Source organism: Salvelinus sp. IW2-2015, linkage group LG33, assembly GCF_002910315.2.
Source record: "Salvelinus sp. IW2-2015 linkage group LG33, ASM291031v2, whole genome shotgun sequence".
NCBI lineage: Eukaryota > Metazoa > Chordata > Actinopteri > Salmoniformes > Salmonidae > Salvelinus > Salvelinus sp. IW2-2015.
In genome coordinates, this window is record NC_036872.1 from 11,150,869 (window position 1) to 11,174,307 (window position 23,439).

The 23,439-nt window shown below is 40.3% G+C and overlaps 1 protein-coding gene across 3 annotated transcripts; it reads left to right on the forward strand.

Moving 5' to 3' along the window:
- Window positions 1-2,210: 2,210 nt before the first annotated feature.
- On the forward strand, window positions 2,211-21,738 carry LOC111957603 (mothers against decapentaplegic homolog 2). 3 transcript variants are annotated; one of them, XM_023978460.2, is made up of 11 exons: window positions 2,211-2,371; window positions 10,050-10,458; window positions 16,222-16,311; window positions 16,597-16,790; window positions 16,988-17,122; window positions 17,220-17,294; window positions 17,467-17,520; window positions 17,710-17,922; window positions 20,443-20,580; window positions 20,805-20,949; window positions 21,317-21,738. In XM_023978460.2, exons 2-11 carry the CDS (start codon window positions 10,223-10,225, stop codon window positions 21,438-21,440), a joined length of 1,404 nt encoding a protein of 467 aa, XP_023834228.1. In that variant the 5' UTR covers window positions 2,211-2,371; window positions 10,050-10,222; the 3' UTR covers window positions 21,441-21,738. The 3 variants fall into 3 exon arrangements, with proteins under 3 accessions (XP_023834228.1, XP_023834229.1, XP_070293183.1); XM_023978461.2 differs by having other exon boundaries at window positions 17,220-17,282; XM_070437082.1 differs by lacking the exons at window positions 2,211-2,371; window positions 16,222-16,311 and having other exon boundaries at window positions 10,139-10,458.
- The last annotated feature ends 1,701 nt before the right edge of the window (window positions 21,739-23,439 follow it).

Below are 23,439 nucleotides of genomic sequence, written 5' to 3' on the forward strand. Positions count from 1 at the left end.
AGTACGCCCCATCCACATCGACAGGGCGCAGTGGAGAGGGTGAAAAGATTCTAGTTCCTCGGTGTGCACGGACAACCTGAAATGGCCCATCCACACAGACAGTGTGACGAAGAAGATCCTCACGAACTTCTACAATGCACAACTGAGAGTGCCCTGTCGGGCTGTATCGTCTCCAGAGGATGGTGCGGTCAGCCCAACGCACCACCAGGGGCACACTCGGTGGTGTAGTGGAGGGTATATGCAGGTATACACACTTATTTTTCAGTGAACATTGCGTATACTCACATCTTAATCCCCACGATGCATATCAAAGTAGTGTAGTGGAGGTATATGCTGTATCAATTAATAAGGCTTGATTTGATTTATTAGGTTACCCATTAGCCGATGCCAAAACCAACAGCTAGTCTTACTGCGGTCCGACACGTAATGAAAATTACATTACAAACAGAAGAAAAGATGACAAACTGATGGAACAGACTAGAATGTTTAGCTTAAAATGTTGATAAACTATTTCTTCACATTTTAGGCACAGCAATGTGCAAGCACAAGGTGGTAAGCCTACGCACCAATGTTCCAAAATGCAATTTGGGGAAAACACCTTTCTAAAATGTGCACCGCACATGCGAGCGGTTTCATGGACAGAGATGAAAATATCCATTTGAAAATTAGAAAGAGGTGAGATTAAAGATGCAACAACTATCATGGTTACTAATATGAATAGGATAATGCCTTTCCCAGCTAAACAATGAAAGGAAGAAAACCAACAGAACAGGAAAATAATTAATCAGAAACCTGTGAATTTCTGAGTCAGTTGACAGCCTCATTTATCTGTTCAATAGTAGGCCTACCAATAGCTTACCTGCACAGTACGGCTTGGGTTGGCCTGACTGGGAAAGACCAATATGGGATTGATCATTTTCAGTCATTCAGTGTCACTGTTTCTCACAACATTTTCACACAGGGTGCCTTTTCTTCAATGGGTGGCCATTTGGAAATGTTTTGTCAAAATTTGAGTGTACCCACTTCTCCAGAAACCACTAGGCACACTGCCTGCCCTCCAGGACGTCTACAGTACCCATGTGTCACAGGAAGGTCAAGAAGATCATCAAAGACCTCAGCCACCCAAGTCACAACCTGTTTACCCCACTACCATATAGTAGGCGGAGACAGTACATGTGCATCAAAGCTGGGACTAAGAGATTGAAAAACAGCTTCTATGTCCAGGCCATCAGACTGTTAAATAGTCACCACTAGCCCCTCTGCCCAGTATCCTGCCCTGAACTCAGTCACTGTTACTAGCCGGCTACCATACAGGGTACTCTACCCTGCACCTTAGAGACTGCTGCCCTATGTACATAGTGATTGAACACTGGTCACTTTAATAATGTTACATACGGTTGGTACCCACTTCATCTGTAAATCCTATATAACTACTGTTGTACACACCTTTCATATTTATATACTGTCCATACACACCATTATATACATATATATTTTATATCCGGACTCTGACATTGTTTGTTCTGATTTCTTAAGTTGTTTCTTTTATTTTGGGGATTTGTGTATTAATGTTTTGTACTGTTAGGTATGGTGCGTTGTTGGAGTTAGAAACATAAGCATCGATGCACCTATCGGGGGGTACAGGTTAGTCGAGGTATGTGTAGAACTATGCGACCAATACAATTTGATTTGATTTAGGAAGAGCTTTGAAACCTGCCACTCAGATGTGTTAGATCAATGATTTCAACGGAGGAATGAGAAATACACAAGGCGTGGTTGCTACTTTCAAACAGAAACATCATATAAAGTTGTTTCATCAACCTGTTATCTAAAGTAGCCTGGATTTATTTTTCGCATGAAATCTTATCTTTGAGTAACCAATTGTGCATCATTTCAAATTAGGGGATGCCGCTACATGCAATATTTCTTTCCTCAGCTCTATTCTTTATGTAATATGAGAAAGGTTTATCAGTTATATCAATTCATATAAAAGTATGTATCGCAAGCTAGTTCCTCACTGACAATGTCAACGACAGATTCGAAAAATAACCATGCTGTCAAATAAACAAAAAAGATTGACATTGCTGTAGGCCAATCCGATATGCTAAAATAATATGATTGTCTTGTTTGATCCAATCAGGAGGGATTAAGATTCTGAATTCAGCTAGCCTACTAGGATGTCTTTCTTGTTCAAGTCTAACTAACTTGTGAGGCTAAGCTGCTAGCCAGGTATCAGACTTGAGAAAATACAGCAATCTTCTCGTCGAGATAGCGGCTGCATTTATAGTTGGGTTTAAAGGAAACGTTTCCCCCTTTGTCTACTGCATATATCGTTACACGGAGAAGAGCTCGAGATTCTCATCATCAAGGGGTAATGCAATGCTTTTCATTTTCCCTCGACTTTTGTTTTGTGTGATGTTAGCTGCTCGGGTTTTTTACATTTGGTCTACCTATCTTATGTATCACTTCAAGTGTTAATATAACATGTGATTGTTATTCTAACTGGCAATGGTGGTGGTGTATCATGTCGCCATCAAATCATTGTTTCAATATAGCATACGTTAGCGAACTAGCTAGCTCGTCATTTAGCTAACGTTAGCTGCATTGAGTAAGCCTGGGTTAGCTAACATTGGCTAGCTAGCTAATTGTTGCGCTGAGTCTTGTTGTAGCACAACAATAGGAATTGGCGATAATGTACTCCAACCATACAAGTTACGTACTCAATAATTTCCTTAGCTTTTCATAGCTACATTATCTATGAATAATCAATTGTTAACTTGGCTATCTAATTTGACTAGCTATATAATAACGTTAGTTGATTTACTGCTGATAAAATGGCCATCAACCAACCGGCCTGGAAGTGCTAGCTAGCTAACGTTAGCTATGGCCCGGATAACTAGTTAGCCCCTTACCTTAGCCGAGATAGCTAGCTTGCTACTACTTGTACCTACAATAAATAATCTAACCAGCATTGGAGTTTATGAATTAAACAGTTAATCACTGTAGGTAGTTAACCACCCGGTAAATGAAGATGTGGTATTATATAGAATCCACCCGCACTGTTAGTATTTAAATATTATTTTTGTACATGTGTATATTCGCAAACAATGGTAGCTATGATGTTAACTTGTTGCTATAGCCAGCAGATCCGACCCACTTGTTTACAGATGCACTAGGGTTGGACAGCATTCCTGTGTATATTAAAGGGGAATGGAAACACTAGGCTTTAGAACACCAGTTAACTAACTGTAAATCGCCATAGTGGCATTGTTGCATCACTGGCAGGTTTTCCAAAACTGTCTGAAAGACCATGAACTCTGCGTGCATCACAGAACAAAATTGCTAATATCAAACAGTATATGAAAACATGATACATATTTTGAAAGCTGAGAAACAGCCCTTTCAAATGATATGACGTACAATAGCACCACATAAATCAAATGGTAATCGGTCAAGACAAAACATGTGAACATCTATCTTATACGAACATCTACGCTTTTCCCCCGAACTGCCATTTACACAACATCCTAATGAAGCTGGAGGAAACACTTGAGAATATTGAGTTAAACTTATTTTGTAAGGATTGAAACTCAGAATAGTAATACACTACATGGCCAAAAGTACACTACTGTTCAAAAGTTTATGGCAACTTAGAAATGTCTTGTTTCAGCGTCAACAGTGAAGAGGCAACTCCGGAATGCTGACTTTCTAGGCAGAGTTCCTCTGTCCAGTGTCTGTTCATTTGCCCATCTTTTATTTTTATTAGCCAGTCTGAGATATGGCTTTTCCTTTGCAACTCTGCCTAGAAGGCTAGCATCCCGGAGTCGCCTCTTCACTGTTGACGTTGAGATTGGCAGGTACTATTTAATGAAGCTGCGAGTTGAGGACTTGTGAGGCGTCTGTTTTTCAAACCAGACACTCTAATGTACTTGTCCTCTTGCTCAGTTGTGCACCGGGGCCTCCCACTCCTCTTTCTGTTCTGGTTAGAGCAAGTTTGCACTGTTCTGTGAAGGGAGTAGTACACAGCGTTGTACGAGATCTTCAGTTTCTTGGCAATTTCTCGCATGGAATAGCCTTCCTTTCTCAGAGCAAGAATAGACTGATGAGTTTCAGAAGAAAGTCCTTTGTTTCTGGCCCTTTTGAGCATGTAATCGAACCCACCAATGCTGATGCTCCAGATACTCAACTAGTCTAAAGAAGTCCAGAATTATTGCGTCTTTAATCAGGACAACAATTTTCAGCTGTGCTAACATAATTGCAAGAGGGTTTTCTAATGATCAATTAGCCTTTTAAAATGATAAACTTGGTTTAGCTAACACAATGTGCCATTGGAACACAGGAGTGATGGTGGCTGATAATGGGCCTCGGTACGCCTATGAAGATATTCCATAAAAAAATCTGCTGTTTCCAGCTACAATAGTCATTTACAACATTAACAATGTCCACACTGTATTTCTGATCAATTTGATGTTATTTTAATGGACGAAAAATATGGAAGACAAGAAAAGCCGATACCGATTAATCGGCCGATTTATTTAAAAAAAAAAAAACGTTTTTAAAATATATATATATATCATACACACACACATTTTTGTAATAATGACAATTGCAACAATACTGAATGAACAATGAACACTTATTTTAACTTAATATAATACATAAATACACACACGCACACAGCTCTGAAGTGACAATGATACTGAAGAGTCTGCTTAGGAGACAAATACTCTCAACTGTTTGAATAAAAATAGAGTTTAAGTTACCTGTGATGAATGTTGAAAACAAAAACTTAAATTTCTATATGCAGGAAATCCTATTTTAATAATGGGCATGGTAAGAATTGACAACCAAAGTGCGAGTCATAATTCCCATGACACCTTCTAGCAAAATCTGAAAAGCGGTTGCTTCATTTATTCCATAGGATATTTTTAGATTCACTTAAAATAAGGTCTGTGTTTCGTGTAGGCTTACATCACCGTGCCAATTTTATAACTGTGTAGATATCCATAGGACAAGGTAACTGATCAATATTGGCTAAATATAAGCGAAGATACATTTTTTTGTAGAGTGGATTTATGAAAATATGTTGACAAACGTTACCTTATCCTAGTGAGATTTACACGGGTATCAAAACGTCGAGGCGGTTTAAGCCTGCACGAAACACAGACCTTATTTGAAGTAGATCAAGGCATTCTCTATGGAAGACATGAACGGTAAAATAACGAAGGAACCCCTTTCAAATTCAGCCGCAAGTTATTACAGGAATTATAACGCGTCGACTATTTCTCTCTAAACCATATACCTTTGACTAATCCGGAAACTATCACCTCGAAAACAAAACGTTTATTCCGTTCCGTATTTTATCTAACGGGTGGCATCCATGAGTCTAAATATTCCTGTTACATTGCACAACCTTCAATGTTGTCATAATTACGTAAAATTCTGGCAACTTAGTTCGCAAAGAGCCAGGCGGCCCAAACTGTTGCATATACCCTGACTCTGCGTGCAATGAACGCAAGAGAAATGACACAATTTCACCTCGTTAATATTGCCTGCTACCCTGGATTTCTTTTAGCTAAATATGCAGGTTTAAAAATATATACTTGTGTATTGATTTTAAGATAACCATAAACATCAATGCCTAAGTACACATTGGAGCAATGACAGTCATTGATTGATTGTTTTTTATAAGATAKGTTTAATGCTAGCTAGCAACTTACCTTAGCTTACTGCATTCGCTAACAGGCAGGCTCCTCGTGGAGTGCAATGTAATCAGGTGTTAGAGCATTGGACTAGTTAACTGTAKGGTTGCAAGATTGGATCCCCCGAGCTGACAAGGTTAAAAATCTGTCGTTCTGCCCCTGAACGAGGCAGAACGTTCCTAGTCCGTCATTGAAAATAAGAATGTGTTCTTAACTGACTTGCCTAGTTAAATAAAGATTAAATAATGGTGTAAAAAAAATATCGGCAAATCGGCGCCCAAAAATACCGATTTCCGATTGTTATGAAAACTTGAAATCGGCCCCGATTAATCGGTCGACCTCTAATATAAATATATATATGAGGGAGAGATGGAAATATTGTCGTTCTCAATGGATTCTGAAAAAGGTTACTTGCTGTTTTGAGGTGAAACATTTTGAGAAGCTCCACAGCTCACTGGCAGTGGTGAGTTAATTAGATCAGAAATACTATCAGAGCTCCCCAAATGGGCCAGGTAGGCTAGGCCACTTCTGTATGCGTAATCAGGTGCTTACTCAACATTGACATAAGCGCACCAAATAAAAGACAGTGAGTAAATTGACAACTCTTAAATGGAATTAAATAAACCAAAACTTGTTTCTCCAATGTAGCATAGGTTGTGATCTCTGCAAACAACGTGTCCACCCCGGCAATGGGAACAGTACATGACTAACAATATATTGAATGCATTAAGAGAAATTACCTTAGCCAAACAAACATTGTAAATTTAGAACAGTAAATGTACTACTGGTGTGCCAGCCCCACGGCCTCCGCACTGAGACATGCGTGAATCAGGCATGAATGTATTAACAGAAATATCCATAACCAAAGAAACATTGTAGATTAGAAATTATGGGAATTAAATGTAGGCTACTACTGATATGTGTAATGGGGATAGACATTAAAAATCAAAGGGCGAACTATTCACACAATTTATGTTCTGAAATGCTGAATGAGCACGAAATGGCGGGAAAGAGTGCATTCTGGAGAGAGATGTGCCTTGTGCATCTGAACCACACTCCCCTTCTTCTGGGACCGTGGTTTCCCTGCAGCCTCAATCAATTAGTCCACTGAGAAAAAAACATCTGTTGCTACTTCTTGACCCCCAAAAAATGTAGTCTTGGCTGACCAACAGCATATCAACCAAACAATCGACCAGTGGACTAATTGGGGTCAGCCCTTGAACCCCTATTATTTCATAGTCAATGTAACTTATGTGATTTGTTAAGACATTTTACTCCAGAACTAATTTGGCTTGCCTGAACAAAGGAGCTGTGACTACATTTGAGTAATTACTTTGTATTCATTTTTTTTAAATTAAATGCATTTTTATTTCACTTTGACAGAGTATTTTGAGTAGATTGTTGACACAAAAAAAGTACAATTTAAATACATTTTCATCCCACTTTGTAACACAATACAATTTGAAGAAATCCAAGGGGTCGGAATACTTTTGCAAGGTAATAGTACACAACAATAATACATCATTGACCGTTACCAGCTAGACCAGGATGATTTAGTTGCAAAGCTGACTACCAGCCTGAGCTTTCAAATGTCATAGCTATTAGCTAGTTTTCATCATAAGGGTTAGGCTGCATTCATTCTTGCAATCAACAGCCAGCAGGTTTACTATTCTTAGAAATCATATCACATATAAACAGACATCTTATGATCTAGCTAGCTAATAATTATATGGGTATTATACATTTTACTGGTAAAATAGCATTCCTGCAGCCCTCTTAGTTGTGGCTGGTAAGCTATCTGCTGTAGCTAGTTAGCTACAAATCGAATCAGACACTAGCCAGTTAATTTTAGCTCTTAGCTAGCTAATACTAATGGCGACAAATGTTCTTCAAATTGTCAATATGAGCATTTTATTTTGTACAGTTATCAATGTCTACATTAACATAAAGACAAAATGAGCTAAATCAAGTAGACTGGCTAACTAGCTACCTTGTTTTTGGCTGACTGTCAAAAGTTAATTTCACAGACTCATCTTATCAATCAGAAAGATATATATGTACATATTATAATTACTAACATAAAAACAAATTGTTGTCCTTATCTCAAAGCTGTCAAAGTTGTGAGAAACCTTTCAGGTCCAGTGGAGGCGAGGGCCCTCCTGGTAGCAGCATTCATTCACTTTCAGTCCCCGTACCAAAACTCACAATTTGCTCAAACCTACCAATAACGCAATTGGCGTCAATCATTACTATGGCAATTCAAGATGGCGCTACCCACACATCAAATAAACGTTCAATATAAAAATACTAAAAAGAAACATAAAGTGTTGGTTTTATGAGCTGAAGTAAAAGATCCCTGACTGCAGTTCGGTGTCGTAGTGGACTTTAGTGGACAAATGCTCACCTTCGATAGACACTGGCATGCTAGAGAAGTGTGCTCTTCATGGGTGAATCCTGGTTTGAATTGTACCCGACATCCAGCCAACTTGACACAACTGTTGGAAAGCTTTCGGCACCTTGTAGATTCCATGCCCGACAAATTGAAGCTGTTCTGAGGGCAAAAAGGTGGGGTGCAACTCTCCATCGATAGACACTGGCACGCTAGAGAAGTGTGCTCTTCACGGGTGAATCCTGGTTTCAACTTAACTGGGCAGACGGTGTCGTGTGGGTGAGTGGTTTGAGGATGTCAGCATTGTGAGCAGAGTGCCCCACGGTGGGGTTGTGGTACGGGCCAGTGTAAAATTGCATTTTATCGATGGCAATTTCAATGCAAAGGGATACTGTGACGAGATTGAGGGCCAGTCTCGTACCATTCATCCGCTGCCATCACCTCATATTTTAGCATGATGATGATGATGATGAGGATGCATGGCCCCATGTCACAAGGATCTGTACACAATTCCTGGAAGCTGAAAATCAAACAGCCTGAGCAACTCTATGTAAAGATGTGTCGCCCAGCATGAGGCAAATGGTGATCCACAACCCTACTTTTTTAAAGGTATCTGTGACCAACAGATGTATATCTGTATTCCCGTTCATATGACATCCATAGACTGATTTTCTTATATGAACTGTAACTGTTTTTGAAATTGTTTTTTGTTCAGAGTATGTTAGTGTATGCACATGTTTAGTATTAGTGGATGGAATATTTCTATTTGCTTGGCTTTACTTCCTACGGTGTTTCCATTCCCCTTTTAAGACACCACAGAGCCAGCGCGAGATATGGCTCGGAAAAAGTACCTCAATCCAGGGATGTACTCCGAATTGTCCCATTATCCCAACTGTTATACCGAGAAGATTAAACAACTGTTTTCCGAGCCATATCTTGTGCCGGTTCCGCAGTGTCTTGATATACACTGTGCCAAACATTAAAAACAGATACTTTTTTCCATGACATAGACTGACCAGGTGTAAGCTATGATCCCTTATTGATGTCACTTGTTAAATCCACTGCAATCAGTGTAGATGAAGGGGAGGAGACTGGTTAAAGAAGGATTTTTAAGCCTCGTGACAGTTGAGACAAGGAATGTGTATTGTTGCCATTCAGACGGTGAATGGGCAAGACAAAATATTTAAGTGCCTTTTGAACGGGGTATGGTAGTAGGTGCCAGGCGCACTGGTTTGTGTCAAGAACTGCAACGCTGCTGGGTTTTTCACGATACACAAGGGGTAACTGTTGAGCAAGAATGGTCCACTACCCAAAGGACATTCATCCAACTTGACACGCGGACATCCAGCCAACTGTGGGGACGCGTGCAGCGCCTTGTAGAGCCCATGCCCGACGTATTGAAGCTGTTCTGAGGGCAAAAAGGGAGGGTGCATCTCAATATTAGGAAGGTGTTCCTAATGTTTGGTATACCCAATGTACACAGGAAGGCTGTCTGACCCTAGTGCAGCTGTATGCAAGCGGGTTGGATCTGCTGCCTAATGTAACTGCAGTTGTTGCTGATAAAAGGATGTGATGGTGGGATTAGCTGACTAAACTCAACTCTGATTTTATGGGTGGTCTTGAAAACTAGTTGGATAAATCCCTCATCCACCATAGCCGATTAGTGTGGGCGGACTGGAGCTCCGATGTATTTTTAAATTTATTTCAGAACACAAAGAATAGCCCGTTATTACACTAAACTTCGGAGCTCCAGTTCACCCACACTAGTCGCTGCTCAACTCATCATAAATTGTGGGGTTGAGTTTAATCGGCTATGGTGGATAAGGGATTTAACTCGTTTTTCAAGACCACCCATTCACTTTGAAAAGGACCCCACACACAATTGAATGCATTATCACACATCACAATCTCTTTAATCAGACATTCATTACTGAATTCCTGTTTGATTTTCCCCTCAGGTGTTATCTCTTCTGCACATATCTAGCTCATCCTCACACCAGCCCTGTGATTCCTCACGAAACAGAGGGACCACACCAGAGAAAGGGCCAAACTGTGCCTCCCTTCCTCCAGGTCCCCTCTGCCTCCCGAGTGTGTTTGAGTTCTCTCAAGAATCCTCCTCGCTACACCCAAAATGTCCTCCATCTTGCCTTTCACCCCTCCGGTCGTGAAGAGGCTCCTGGGGTGGAAGAAGTCAGCCAGCGGCCCTGGGGGAGCAGGGGGTGGAGAACAGAATGGCCAGGAGGAGAAGTGGTGTGAGAAGGCTGTCAAGAGCCTGGTTAAGAAGCTGAAGAAGACTGGACAGCTGGACGAGCTGGAGAAGGCCATCACCACACAGAACTGCAACACCAAGTGTGTCACCATCCCCAGGTACGTAACCCCATGCCAGGTAACAACACAGAACTCTGCTTACAGTCGTTGTATGGTTCTTTGGAGTGAACAGTTGACCATGCATCAGAAACCTTTGTATGGAGATGATTATATACGGTGTATTTTACCTGTGTATTTACTATCAGCTAACCGTCTAGTGGCCTCCTCTTTCTTTAAACAGCCTCTCTAACATACAAGGTCCTTAAACATAGAGGTCTTAACTCCCAAATTATTTGTATCTTTCTGTCCTCCATTGAATCTCAGAAATGGTCCTACAGTTAGTTTTGTAAATGCTGACTCAGCACCCCACCATGTACTTATGCCATAATTTCAAAGTATTCATACCCCTTGATGTAATTCCACATGTTGTTGTGTTATAGCCTGAATTGAAAATCGATTAAATCTATTATTTTTTTCTCCTCATCATAGCATGCCACCACCATGCTTCAAGGTAGGTATGGTGTTAGACAGGTGATGAGCTGTGCCTGGTTTTCTCCAGACATAGAGCTTTGCATTCAGGCCAAAGAGTTCCATTTTTGTTTCATCAGATCACAGAATCTTTTTCCTTATGCTCTGTCTTTCACATGCCTATTTGCAAACTACAGGTATGCTGTGCTGTCATGTGCTTCTGTCTAGCCAGTCTCCAATAAAGACCAGATTGGTGAATTACTGTCGACTCTTGTTCTGGCAGGTTCTCCCATCTCAGCCAAGGAACTCTGTAGTTCTGCCAGTGGTCATTGAGTTCTTTGTCACCTCCCTGACCAAGGTCCTTATTGCCCGGTAGTTCCATATTTTTTCCATTTCCCAATGGAGACCACTGTGCTCTTGGAAACTTCCAACACTTTAGAAATAGTTTTATACCCTTCCCCAGATATATGCCTCATCACAGTTCTATCTCAGAGATGTACAGACAGTTCCTTGGACTTCATGGTATAGTTTCTGCTCTGACATGTACTGTCAACTGTGGGACCTTTTATATAGACAGGTGTGTTTATTTCTAAATCATGCCCAAACAATTGAATTGCCCACAGGTGAATTCCAATCAAGTTGTAGTGACATCTCAAGGAGGAGCAAAGGAAATTGGATGCACCTGAGCGCAATTTGGAGTGTCATAGCAAAGGGTGTGAATACTTATGTAAATGAGATATTTCTGTATTTCATTTTCAAATAGTTTGCAAAAATGTCTAAACATGTTTTCACTTTTGTCATTGTGTGTAGATGGGTGAGAAAATACATTTTCAATTCAGGCTGTAACAACAAAATGTGGAATAAGTCAAGGGGTATACTTTCTGAAGGCATTGTATGACATTTGTCTGAGAATGTAAGGTAATCAGCCAGTTAACCTTGATGTCTTAGTAGAACATGTTCTCTGGGTATGTTGTAAAATACCCTTTTTATTTGTTGATGACCTGCTTAGAACAGTTCAGATGTTTGTATGTTTATTAGATACTGAGTAAATTTGTATAGATCTTGTTGACAGGTGGAATCAATATTGTGTAAACCAATAGATGGTCTTGCAAAATGTATTGCAACCAGGGCTCGGAAGTTCGGCCATTTTGTTCACACATGCTCCTAAATGTTTTGCTGTGGGACCAGACATTCTATTTTGGGAGCACCAGTGCGGAGGGGAAAAAAATCTCCCAGATAGTAGTTGCAATGATTCAGCTTCGCTGTACCGTTATTTCCGAGTGCCCTAGAGAGAAAAAAGACCGCCAATTCGTACCTGTCATTACTACAGTGAAAATGGCTTGTTTCTAGCTCAAACAATATATGACCGGTGCAACGTTTTTTTATTTTTATTCCTATCTTGGATTGGCTGGCTGCATTTTACATTCATTAACCATGTCGTGGGCCGTACCAAAACCACTCGTGGGCATTTGTTTGCACCTTGTTCAATCATGTTACTTCATTAGGTAGCTAGATAGCGATCAGCCTGGTTACTTTACCAGTATATCCAAACATTTGTGGGAACAAATAAAGGGATAGCTTCTTCAGGAGATCGATGAATGAATGACTGATCTCTTGCATGTCGTCACTCACCAACCTGGCGCTCTTTAAACCCTCTCAGATCGATGTCTGCGCCCGTGCGGAAATCGGCGACGTCATCACCTTTTTATTAAATACAACCCTGTGTTTACGCTACACATTTCCAGGTTTTTGCATGGGCTGCGTCTCAATCCGTGGAATCGCTGGTGTCAGGCTTCTGAATCTGCGGTAGTTTGGCGCTGTGTTTGTCAGACATGAGACGATGCCAAAAAGTTACTGTTCACTAAAACATCCGTAAAGTCGTCTGAGTGGTTTGAGCTAGGATTCCACTATCGAAAACTGAGATTCTCACGAACACAGACATGTTGCCTGTTTTGCTATCCGACGCCCACAAGCTTCACAGGACAAGTGTGACGTCAGTCCCTTCGGTGTGCTAACTTTTTGATTTCTTCTCACTAATGTCTGTAAAGTCAATGGTTTGAGCTCACTAGGGTTGGGTGATTATTACAATTGCATTGTCTATCGATGTTTGACCGCTATCATTGATGGTGACGACATTGTGATGATACAAACGATCGTTTAGCATATTTGAGCTTGACTGCACGCAGTCGGGCAGCGCAGCGAGAACACAGCAGGCCGCCATGCCAAGTGGCCAATTCCCTAATTGCCATAGCCTACATTTTCAATACATACTGTAAGAGCTAGACTTGCTAGACTACTAACATAATGCAAGAGAACAATGTAGAAAGAGCGAAGAGCACCAAAGCAGCGCAAATGGTCAGATGAGGCGTAACGTGTGTTTTTTCTCTCTCCAAACTCGGATGATCGTGGGCCTTTTGCAGCAGACACGTCGTTGTCTGGCTTATCGTTTTAAAATCTTAATTTTCTCCCCGTTTTGATTTGAACGTGACTTGTTGGCCTAGGCATAGCCAACTCTTTCATGATCAACCATCGACTGAATCTATAGGCCTAACGGAGTTGCATCCCAAAGTTCTTCGCTAATAGCCTAAATAAGAACATAGTATAGTAACAAGGAGCGAGAGAGAACAAACAATTGCAAGATGAAGTAATCGAATGGGAAGTTTAAACAGACCTGATACGTTTCTGCGTTGCTTGACCAACGTGTAGGCAAAATAAATTGTGCCGTCGGAAAATCCCTCCTTGCAAACCAAACAGCCAATAATATAGGCCTACCACAGGCTACTGTCAATAACAATTTCAGTAAAGGTTACTTTGACAGTGTGTATTCATATTCTTGAATTGCACAACGTGCTTGGAAAAACTCTTGCAGCAGCACTTTCATTAAGTGTGAACAATTTTTTTTATTGGATTTGTCTCACAAACAACTTTAATTTGAATGGCTTACAAATGGTGCATTTATATAAAAGTCAACAACAATCAGATAAAATCTATTATTATTTAGCCTATTACATTCTTTAACAATTGAATGAACATTGGGCTAAAAACGAATAGTCCTATTATCCTTTTTGCTTATCAAACTGTAAAAATCCTAAATATACAATCGGATAAAACAAATAATTTGTAACATTCTTTATAACAAGGATCACCAGCATGTTCTCCCCCATAGTAGCTAACTCTGCAGGATGATGGAGGTTTGTAGTCCTTTGCCCTGATAATCTTTTTGCAAATTCTGCAAGTGACTTGGGTCAGGTCTGCTGGCTCACCTTCCTCATTCAGCCTGAAACTGAAGAACTGCTGAAAAGGTGAACACGTAGTTTTCTTTCCCACCAAGTCAGCCATCGTGCGAAGGCAGCCTATACTATAGTTAGAGAGTGAAATCCTGTCACTTATTTTGTTTTAAATTATTATTATTTTTAAATGTCAACTGAATGTCGCAAATGCGCTAACCCAGATGACCAAGATGAAATGACAATAGCCTACACTTGATACAGCTTTAATATTCGTTTTTTAAAGGTAGGCTAATATATCTGAGAAACATGGCCCTACCAATTAGAAAATAATTCAGCAATTTTGTTTTGAACAATGATTTAATGACGTGTGGCTTTTGTAACAATTTAAATACGATTTAAATTATGCACCAAATCACAGTTCTAATATAACCAATGTATCCTTTTCTATTGCCTTCTTCCCGCCCCCAACAAATTAGATAGATATATAAACGATACAATTTATTTATCAACGATGTTTGGACCGGACGATGTGTCATTGCAGACACTGTCCAATCCCAGAGCTCACACCCACAAGCTTCACGAGACTTTTCTGAAGGTAACCCGGTACCGGCTGGTAAAAAGGACTAAAAGTTAATAGAATTAGAATATGCCCAAACGCGATCCAGATATTCATACCGTTTCTGTACCATACCGGGCTATACAGTATTACCGAATGTGCACACAAGGGGTGCTATTTCAAAACGACACACAAAACAAATTGGGCAACAGGGATCTTGATCCATGAGGAGATTGAATGCATCTGCTGTAACCAAGGAACTTGATCTCTGGACATCTAGCCACTTAGATAGCAAGCTAGCAAACCAAATGCAAAACTGGAGCCCTCAGCCGGACATAATTTATTTGACGCTAGTTATAAGCACTGGCGTAGCACGGTTTTGAAAATCATACCGGTATTCGATATATCGCACAAGCGGCATATTTCTCAGATATAGGGCAGACACTTCAAAACATACTTCCTTTTGATAATTTTTTTTTACATATGTTTTGGCATGCATGAAAGTTATTCAATGTGTTTCTATGGGCTAATAGCAGTAAGGCCAAATTCAATGTTTCATCAAATAATTGTTTTTATATATCAGTTTATTTTTTTATATACCTACAGGGTTTCTACCGATTCTTTTTTTTATTTTATTTTTCGAGCCCTGATTGGCGAGTTGCAATCTCCATGTGTCATGCTTATCATGTATTAGAGGGAAGTTTAGAACCTATTTCAGAGCCCTTTTAGGAATACAACATATAGGCTTAGCCTATAGTTTAGATTCAGTCCCACTTCTGAGGTAGGCTAGATCAGCTCTGAATTCTGATTCTGGATATTGTATCAGAAGCAAATATCACATCATATTTCGCCATTCCATTTCTATTTAATTTCTAGAGTTAATTTTCTGATCATTCCTTTCTACGTGTCCATTAGAATCACAAAGTGAATTGTAGAGGGTGGTTAAATGGAAATTTACTTTTTTTCCAAGGTTGCGCCCTCCTTTTCTTTTAGTCCCATTGTGTGTCTTCTGTGTTTACTTGAATGTCTCAAGATAAGTTAAGTGCTTCCAACCTACACGGCTGTGGTGGAAAAGTTTCACAGTTTTTCAGAATATTTGGTACAATGCCACAGTAACATTAATGTTTTTTTGTCTTGCATACTGTTTCTTTGTATATACTACTATACTCCAGAGGCGGCTGGTGGGAGGAGCTGTAAGGGGACGTGCTCATTTTAATGCCTGGAATGGAATTAATGGAACAGTATCAAACATATGGAAACCACATGTTTGACTCTGTTACATTAATTCCATTCCAGACATTACAATGAACCCCTACTGCTATAGCTCCTCCCACCAGCCTCCACTGCTGTATTCCCATCTTATGCCGTTTTTCTTTATTCCGTCAAAAGGCTTCTCTTATTTGGCGTGTCTTTTTTCAGTTCCTGACTGAAAGAATGAAATACCTAATTGAAAATTACTCTAATAAAAGAGGCCTTTTAATGTTTACATTACCCATACTGGTATTTCTGAATGACTCATGCCCCATGTTTATCATTTGTTTTTGTTTTGTTTGGTTTTTCTGTGCACAGCAATTGCTCTGAAATATGGGGACTGAGTACACCAAATACGATAGAACAGTGGGATACCTCAGGCCTATACAGCTACCCTGACCAAACCAGGTGACTATCTATCCTCAACTGTCCTGTGCTACATACTGTTGTACAACCTTGATGTGGGAAGAAATCATTCCAGGGGGGTGAGAGACATTGAGAACACAAATTCCATTCATGCATCTATCATTCATACCTCATCACTCCCCTCTTCCCCTCTCCACACCCCCACCTTTTGTCTTCCTGGCCACATGCATCTCCATCTCTTCTTTTCCTATCGTTTCCTCCCCCATTTCTTCCTTCCCTTACACTTTCAATTCTCACATCTATTTCCTCCATTGTCCATCCTGTCAGATCCCTGGATGGGCGCCTGCAGGTCTCCCACAGAAAGGGTCTTCCTCATGTCATCTACTGCCGCTTATGGCGATGGCCCGACCTGCACAGCCACCATGAACTGCGTGCCATCGAGGCCTGCGAGTACGCCTTCCACCTCAAGAAGGATGAGGTCTGCATCAACCCCTACCACTACCAGAGGGTGGAGACCCCAGGTAGGTTGTCTTTTGAACCAGTGGTGTGTGTGCTGACTTGTAGGTGCCATAAAAGCCTATGTTAACAGCTAGTTCTGCGATTCTTTCTGCTGGCATGAGACATGAAAAAGGATGGGATAAGTGGGAATAGTCTTCATTGATATTTTGTAAAGAACTTTGAACTTTGTTTGACATTTGAATAATCTTCTCTCCTCTAGTTCTGCCTCCTGTACTTGTGCCAAGACACTCGGAAATTCTAACAGAACTGCCCCCATTGGATGACTACACTCATTCCATACCTGAGAACACAAGCTTTCCTGCAGGGATCGAGCCTCCAAATAACTACATACCAGGTTTGTGCATCTACCATGAGTTGATATCCAAATGGCCTTCATGATAACGATGTATCAGGTTCAGCTCATCAGTATTTCCCCCCCTCTGTTACTATAGAAACACCACCACCTGGATACATAAGTGAGGATGGGGAAGCCAGCGATCAACCGATGAATCAAAGTATGGACACAGGTATATTCCACTTACCTCAAATAGGAAGTTCTAACATAAAATAAGAAAGAAAACAGTTGTCAAACTGTCAAGTTTTGATTTGTTGATTAAATATCTTAGTGGATTCTTTGCAACAATAAGTCCGACCATGCGACTTTATAATTACATTTTTATTTTGTATTTTTCATATCAGGTTCTCCTGCTGAATTGTCCCCTGGCACCCTCTCACCTGTCAATCATAGCATGGGTAAGAATAACTGTCTCTCCACGTCTGTCTAAAGCATCAGTCATTTATCAGTCACTTGTAATCTGACCAAATTTGACAACATTCATTGAGTACTATTTAGACAGCCCAGTGCCTACTCTGGAGATCATTGGTCTCCTCCCGTCAACATGTGTAGTTGCTTTTTATAATGACATTCCCCGTGTTTTTCAGACCTGCAGCCGGTGACTTACTCTGAGCCTGCGTTCTGGTGCTCTATAGCCTACTATGAGCTGAACCAGCGTGTTGGAGAGACATTCCACGCTTCGCAGCCCTCTCTGACCGTGGATGGTTTCACCGACCCCTCCAACTCAGAGCGTTTCTGTCTGGGCCTGCTCTCTAACGTCAACAGGAATGCCACTGTAGAGATGACCAGGAGGCACATAGGTACAACGGGCTACGCCACAAGAGGCACACTATTCCTTATGTGGTGCACTACTTTTGAAGGCTCTGGCCAAAAGGAATATGGTGCCAATTCAGATTTTCACAGGATTTGTTCTGTAATTTAACACACATGTTTTGTTAGTGCTGAGAGATTAGTGCTTTTTGAGTTCAGTTCTATTTTTTTTTTTAAATTATCACCGTTTTCGGTTTCGATAATAATAATTTAAAAAAACATTAAATGTATTGTGAAATAATGATTTTGAGCTTTTTAATGGAAATGCCAAAGCCCAAAATAGTGAACTTCAATTTCCAAAACATTGAAAATACTCCATTGTCTCTGTCAGGTCCACATTGGGTAGACGTCAATAGAAAAATATGAAATAATATATTTGTTTTTCGTGATATCCAATTGCGATCCAATTACGATCTTGTCTCATCGCTGCAACTCCCCAACGGGCTCGGGAGAGACGAGGTCGAGTCATGCGTCCTCCGAAATCGACGACCTAAATCAGCCTGCAGGCGCCAGACCCCACAAGGAGTTGCTAGAGCGCGATGAGCCAAGTAAAGATTTTGGCGAGAGTGCAACCTCTCGCTTCGCCTCTAACTCTGAGCTGGAAAAAACTGGCGCAATGGATTATGGTCATTGTAGTTAATTACCACATTTCTGCACTGAACTAGGTTGAATATTTGCGTAATGAAAACTACAGCTCCCTTCATCCCAGCGTAGTTCTTGACTTGATTTCTCTCGTGAATTATTTGATTTCTCTAAAGAAACGACGTGTTGGACTCACAAAAAAACCTAGAACTAAATAGAATTAAAGTAATTGAACAGCACTATGTTTTGTAGCTGAAATACTCATGCTTATTTACACTGAACAAAAAATATAAATGCAACATGTAAAGTGTTGGTCCTATGTTTCATGAGCTGAAATAAAAGGTCACAAATGTTCTGTACGCACAAAAGGCTTATTTCTCTCAAATTGTGTGCACTAATTTGTTTACATCCCTGTTAGTGAGCTTTTCTCCTTTGCCAAGGTAATCCATCCACCTGACAGGTGTGGCATATCAAGAAGCTGTTTAAACAAAATGATCATTGCACATTATAAAAGGCCACTAAAATGTGCAGTTTTGTCACACAACATGCCAGCAGCATACCACCCTCCATACCACTGCTGGCTTGCTTCTGAAGCTAAGCAGGGTTGGTCCTGGTCATTCCCTGGATGGGAGACCAGGTGGTGTTGGAGGGCCAGTAGGAGGCACTCTTTCCTCTGGTCTAAAAAAATATCCCAATGCCCCAGGGCAGTGATTGGGGACGCTGCCCTGTGTAGGGTGCCGTCTTTCGGATGGGACGTTAAACGGGTGTCCTGACTCTCTGAGGTCATTAAAGATCCGATAGCACTTGTCGTAAGAGTAGGGGTGTTAACCCCGGTGTCCTGGCTAAATTCCCAAATCTGGCCCTCAAACCATCACGGTCACCTAATAATCCCCAGTTTACAATTGGCTCATTCATCCCCCTCCTCTCCCCTGTAACTATTCCCCAGGTCGTTGCTGTAAATGAGAACGTGTTCTTAGTCAACCTACCTGGTAAAATAACGGAGAAATGTAAAAATTAAAAAATGCCACGGATGACTGCTGTTTTAAGGGAGTGCGCAATTGGCATGCTGACTGCAGGAATGTCCACCAGAGCTGTTACCAGAGAATTTAAGGTTAATTTCTCTACCATAAGCAACCTCCAATGTCGTTTTAGAGAATTTGGCAGTTTGTCCAACCGGCCTCACAACCACAGACCACATGTATGGCGTTGTGTGGGTGAGCGGTTTGCTAATGTCAACGTTGTGAACCGAGTGCCCCAAGGTGGCGGTAGGCTGATGGTATAGGCAGGCATAAGCTATGGAAAACAAACACAATGGCATTTTATCGAAGGCCATTTGAATGCACAGAGATACATTTTCGTGCCATTCATCTGCTGCCATCACCTCATGTATCAGCGTGATAATGCACGGCCCCATGTTGCAAGGATCTGTACACAATTCCTAAAAGCTGAAAAATGTCCCAGTTCTTCCATGGCCTGCATACACACCATACATGTCACCCATTGAGCATGTTTGGGATGCTCTGGATAGACGTGTACAACAGCATGTTCCAGTTTTCGCCAATATCCAACAAGTTCGCACAGCCGTTGAAGAGGAGTGGGACAACAATCAACAGCCTGATCAACTCTTATGAGAAGATGTTGTGCTGCATAAGGCAAATGGTGGACACCAGATTTCTGATTCCACGCCCCTTTAAAAAAAAAAAAAATATATATATATATATATATATATATATATATATATATATATATACACACGGTATCTGTGACCAACAGATGCATATCAGTATTCCCAGTCATGTGAAATCCATAGATTAGGGCCTAATGCATTTATTTCAATTGACTGTTTTCCTTATATGAACTCTAACTCAGTAAAATCTTTGAAATTGTTGCATTTATTTTTGTTCAGTATATTTTGCATTATTCCACAGGAAGAGGAGTCCGGCTGTACTATATTGGCGGTGAGGTGTTTGCTGAGTGTCTCAGTGATAGCGCCATCTTTGTTCAGAGTCCAAACTGCAACCAGCGGTATGGGTGGCACCCAGCAACCGTTTGCAAAATTCCTCCAGGTAACTTAGACAAACACCATCTCTTAGATTTTCGATGTGCTCACTCCTATAATCATTTCATAGTATTACTAATATGTTTTCTGTTATTTATTATGTTTAGTTCCTACTTGTTTCCACAGAAAATATAATATTGATAGCAGGGAGGTTCTGCAGGCTTTACTTATGTTCTAAACAAAGTCCATACATGATTCCCAGCTGACCCTCTCCTCCCCTCGCTCCCTCAGGTTGTAACCTGAAGATCTTCAACAACCAGGAGTTTGCAGCACTCCTGGCACAGTCCGTAAACCAGGGCTTTGAGGCTGTGTACCAGCTCACCAGGATGTGCACCATACGCATGAGCTTTGTCAAAGGCTGGGGGGCTGAATACAGGCAAGCATGATGACTGACTATTACAAGAATACTTTTATTCTTGCAGTTGTACACATCTAAGTAGTTAGTAGACGATGGATAGTCGGAGGAAGACGGTAATATTAATGTACTCATTGGCATACATTAAAAAAATAACATTGTAGCTTGCTAATGGTCCGCTTTTCTGGATTTATAGGAAGTTTGGAATGTTTAAGGAGCTGGAGGGGTATTCAAACGTTACTTGTCCCTCTTCAACAATACCTCTGTTACAGGGCAAGAAGTAAAAAAAATTCAGGCTAACCATGGGTTTTGGGTGATGTTCCTGTGCTTGCATGCTGAGTGATTTCACTAATTTCGCTTTGTTGTGGTCTTTTTTTTTGTCTCCCAGACGGCAGACTGTCACAAGCACTCCCTGTTGGATTGAGCTGCATTTGAATGGACCCCTGCAATGGCTGGACAAAGTGTTGACTCAGATGGGTTCCCCTTCTGTACGTTGCTCCAGTATGTCATAATCCTAGAAAACGACACAAATAGTCGCCCACTCAAAGATCATAAAATTCTAACTTGAGTCCCATCGTGAAAAAAGCTGCAGAATACATTTCTGCTGTAACATACTTCATAGTATTTGTGGCCTAGTGCCATGTCCCTATCTAAACGCACACACGCCGTGAGACAGACTTTTCAGAATATAATTTGGCACTTTGTTACCCATCTTTGTGTTGCACCTTGTTAAATTGCTTTTCCCCAAATCCTTAATATTAGATCTATTTGTGGTACAAATAAAGTGTATATTGGTTTTAAAGTCCAGGGATGAATTGTTGTAGGCAGGGGAAATACCAAAAAATATTCTACACATAGTTTCTCAGTAAGAGAATGCTTGTATAAGTAACACAAGCGTAAATGCTAAATATATTCATCCATCTTTTTGACCATGAGGTAACTTTTCTCTGGGAAACATGGATACATATTTTTTTTGTCAGGGGGAGTTAGCTTGGTTAAGAAATTATGATGGCCTTTGTTGCTTTCTCCTTTAAGGGAAATGCTAAATTATGTTTTTAAATGTAATTGCTTAATTGACGTAATTAACTCTTTTACTCTTTTGTCAAAATATTATTATTATTATATATTTTTTTTTAGATGTGTGTCGTTGTAAGACACACATCTTAATGGACATATAGGAATGTTTAGCAAAAAAACTAAACAAGCTGCAAAATCAATCTGGCTATAGTTGACATTAATTTGAGCTCGTTGTCATTATATGGCATCCTCAATGTTATTATAGGTAGCCTATGTTTCATTTCCACCACACACAGCCTCAGAATGCAGGCTAGTAAGTCCTGAACTTGCTTAAGTTTGGATGCACAAAGCAGGGACCAGAGAATATCAGTTCTAAAAGCTTTTTCTCATGTTTCACTGGGTGTCTAAGTCTCACGAGGTGAATTATTGAAAGGTTATTTCACTTGGAGAATTAAAGGTATCAGTGAATTTCATTCTATATTGTGTTTAGCCTATATCCCCTTTCTTTTGCTACTTTTTTGTATTCTCATGTATTTTTATATATAAATATACTTAAATGTTCTTCTGTCATTCACTTTTTATTAGAGTTAATATTTTCAAGACTGCCTGTTTTTAAGTGACATGGCTCGCAATCTATGGAGAGCATGGATCATTCCAGTTTATTTTTTTTAAAGGTTAGACTTTAATCTAATTCCAAAAAAACACTGCCCCACGTAATGTCAACAGGTATTTTTTCAACAACAAAAAAAGTACACAAATCAAAGCTTAAATGCCTGTAACCTGATATCTGTTTTCCTGCAATGTATGGTTAGGTTATGTGACTCAGAGGCATGTTGTATGAACTTTTTTTTGACTCATTCATCTCTTCACTCTTGGAAGCCATTTGGTGCTCAATAAAGGATAAAAGGTCAACCATAAAACAGTGATTTTATTTTCATATTTTTTTTATTTTTAGCTAAATGTTACAGAAACTTGGCAGTATTCCATGTTCTTACATGAGAAATGAAACTGCACACTGGGACATAGATTCTGTATTTGTGTATGTATTTGTTCTTGTCTATAAAATACAGTATGTACAACAAGACTGAGCTTGCAGTATGCCATTGTCATTTTGTGGCTGTTGCAAGATTTTTTAAACATCTGTTTTCTCCCTTCTCCTTTATTGATGTTATTAATCTGTTAACCTTACGGCACTAGTGATTGTACTTTGTAAGTGCAACTACTGTAGTGAGTTTGAATTTGGGGAACTGAACCATGTGTTAGGGTCCAGTGTTGAAGCCTTGTACCATTGGCCTACAAGATATGAATGTGAAGAGTACATAACAAATCTGAAGTGGACCAGACGTACATAACAGTAGAACAGTAATATGTGTATTTAACAGTAAACTATTTGCAAAGCAGTCAGTATAGTAGTTGTCACAGTTGTTTTACCAGTAGAGGGCGTTATTGATAGAGCAGGGTTTTTTTCTGACCATAAGCTTCTCAGGCGTGTGG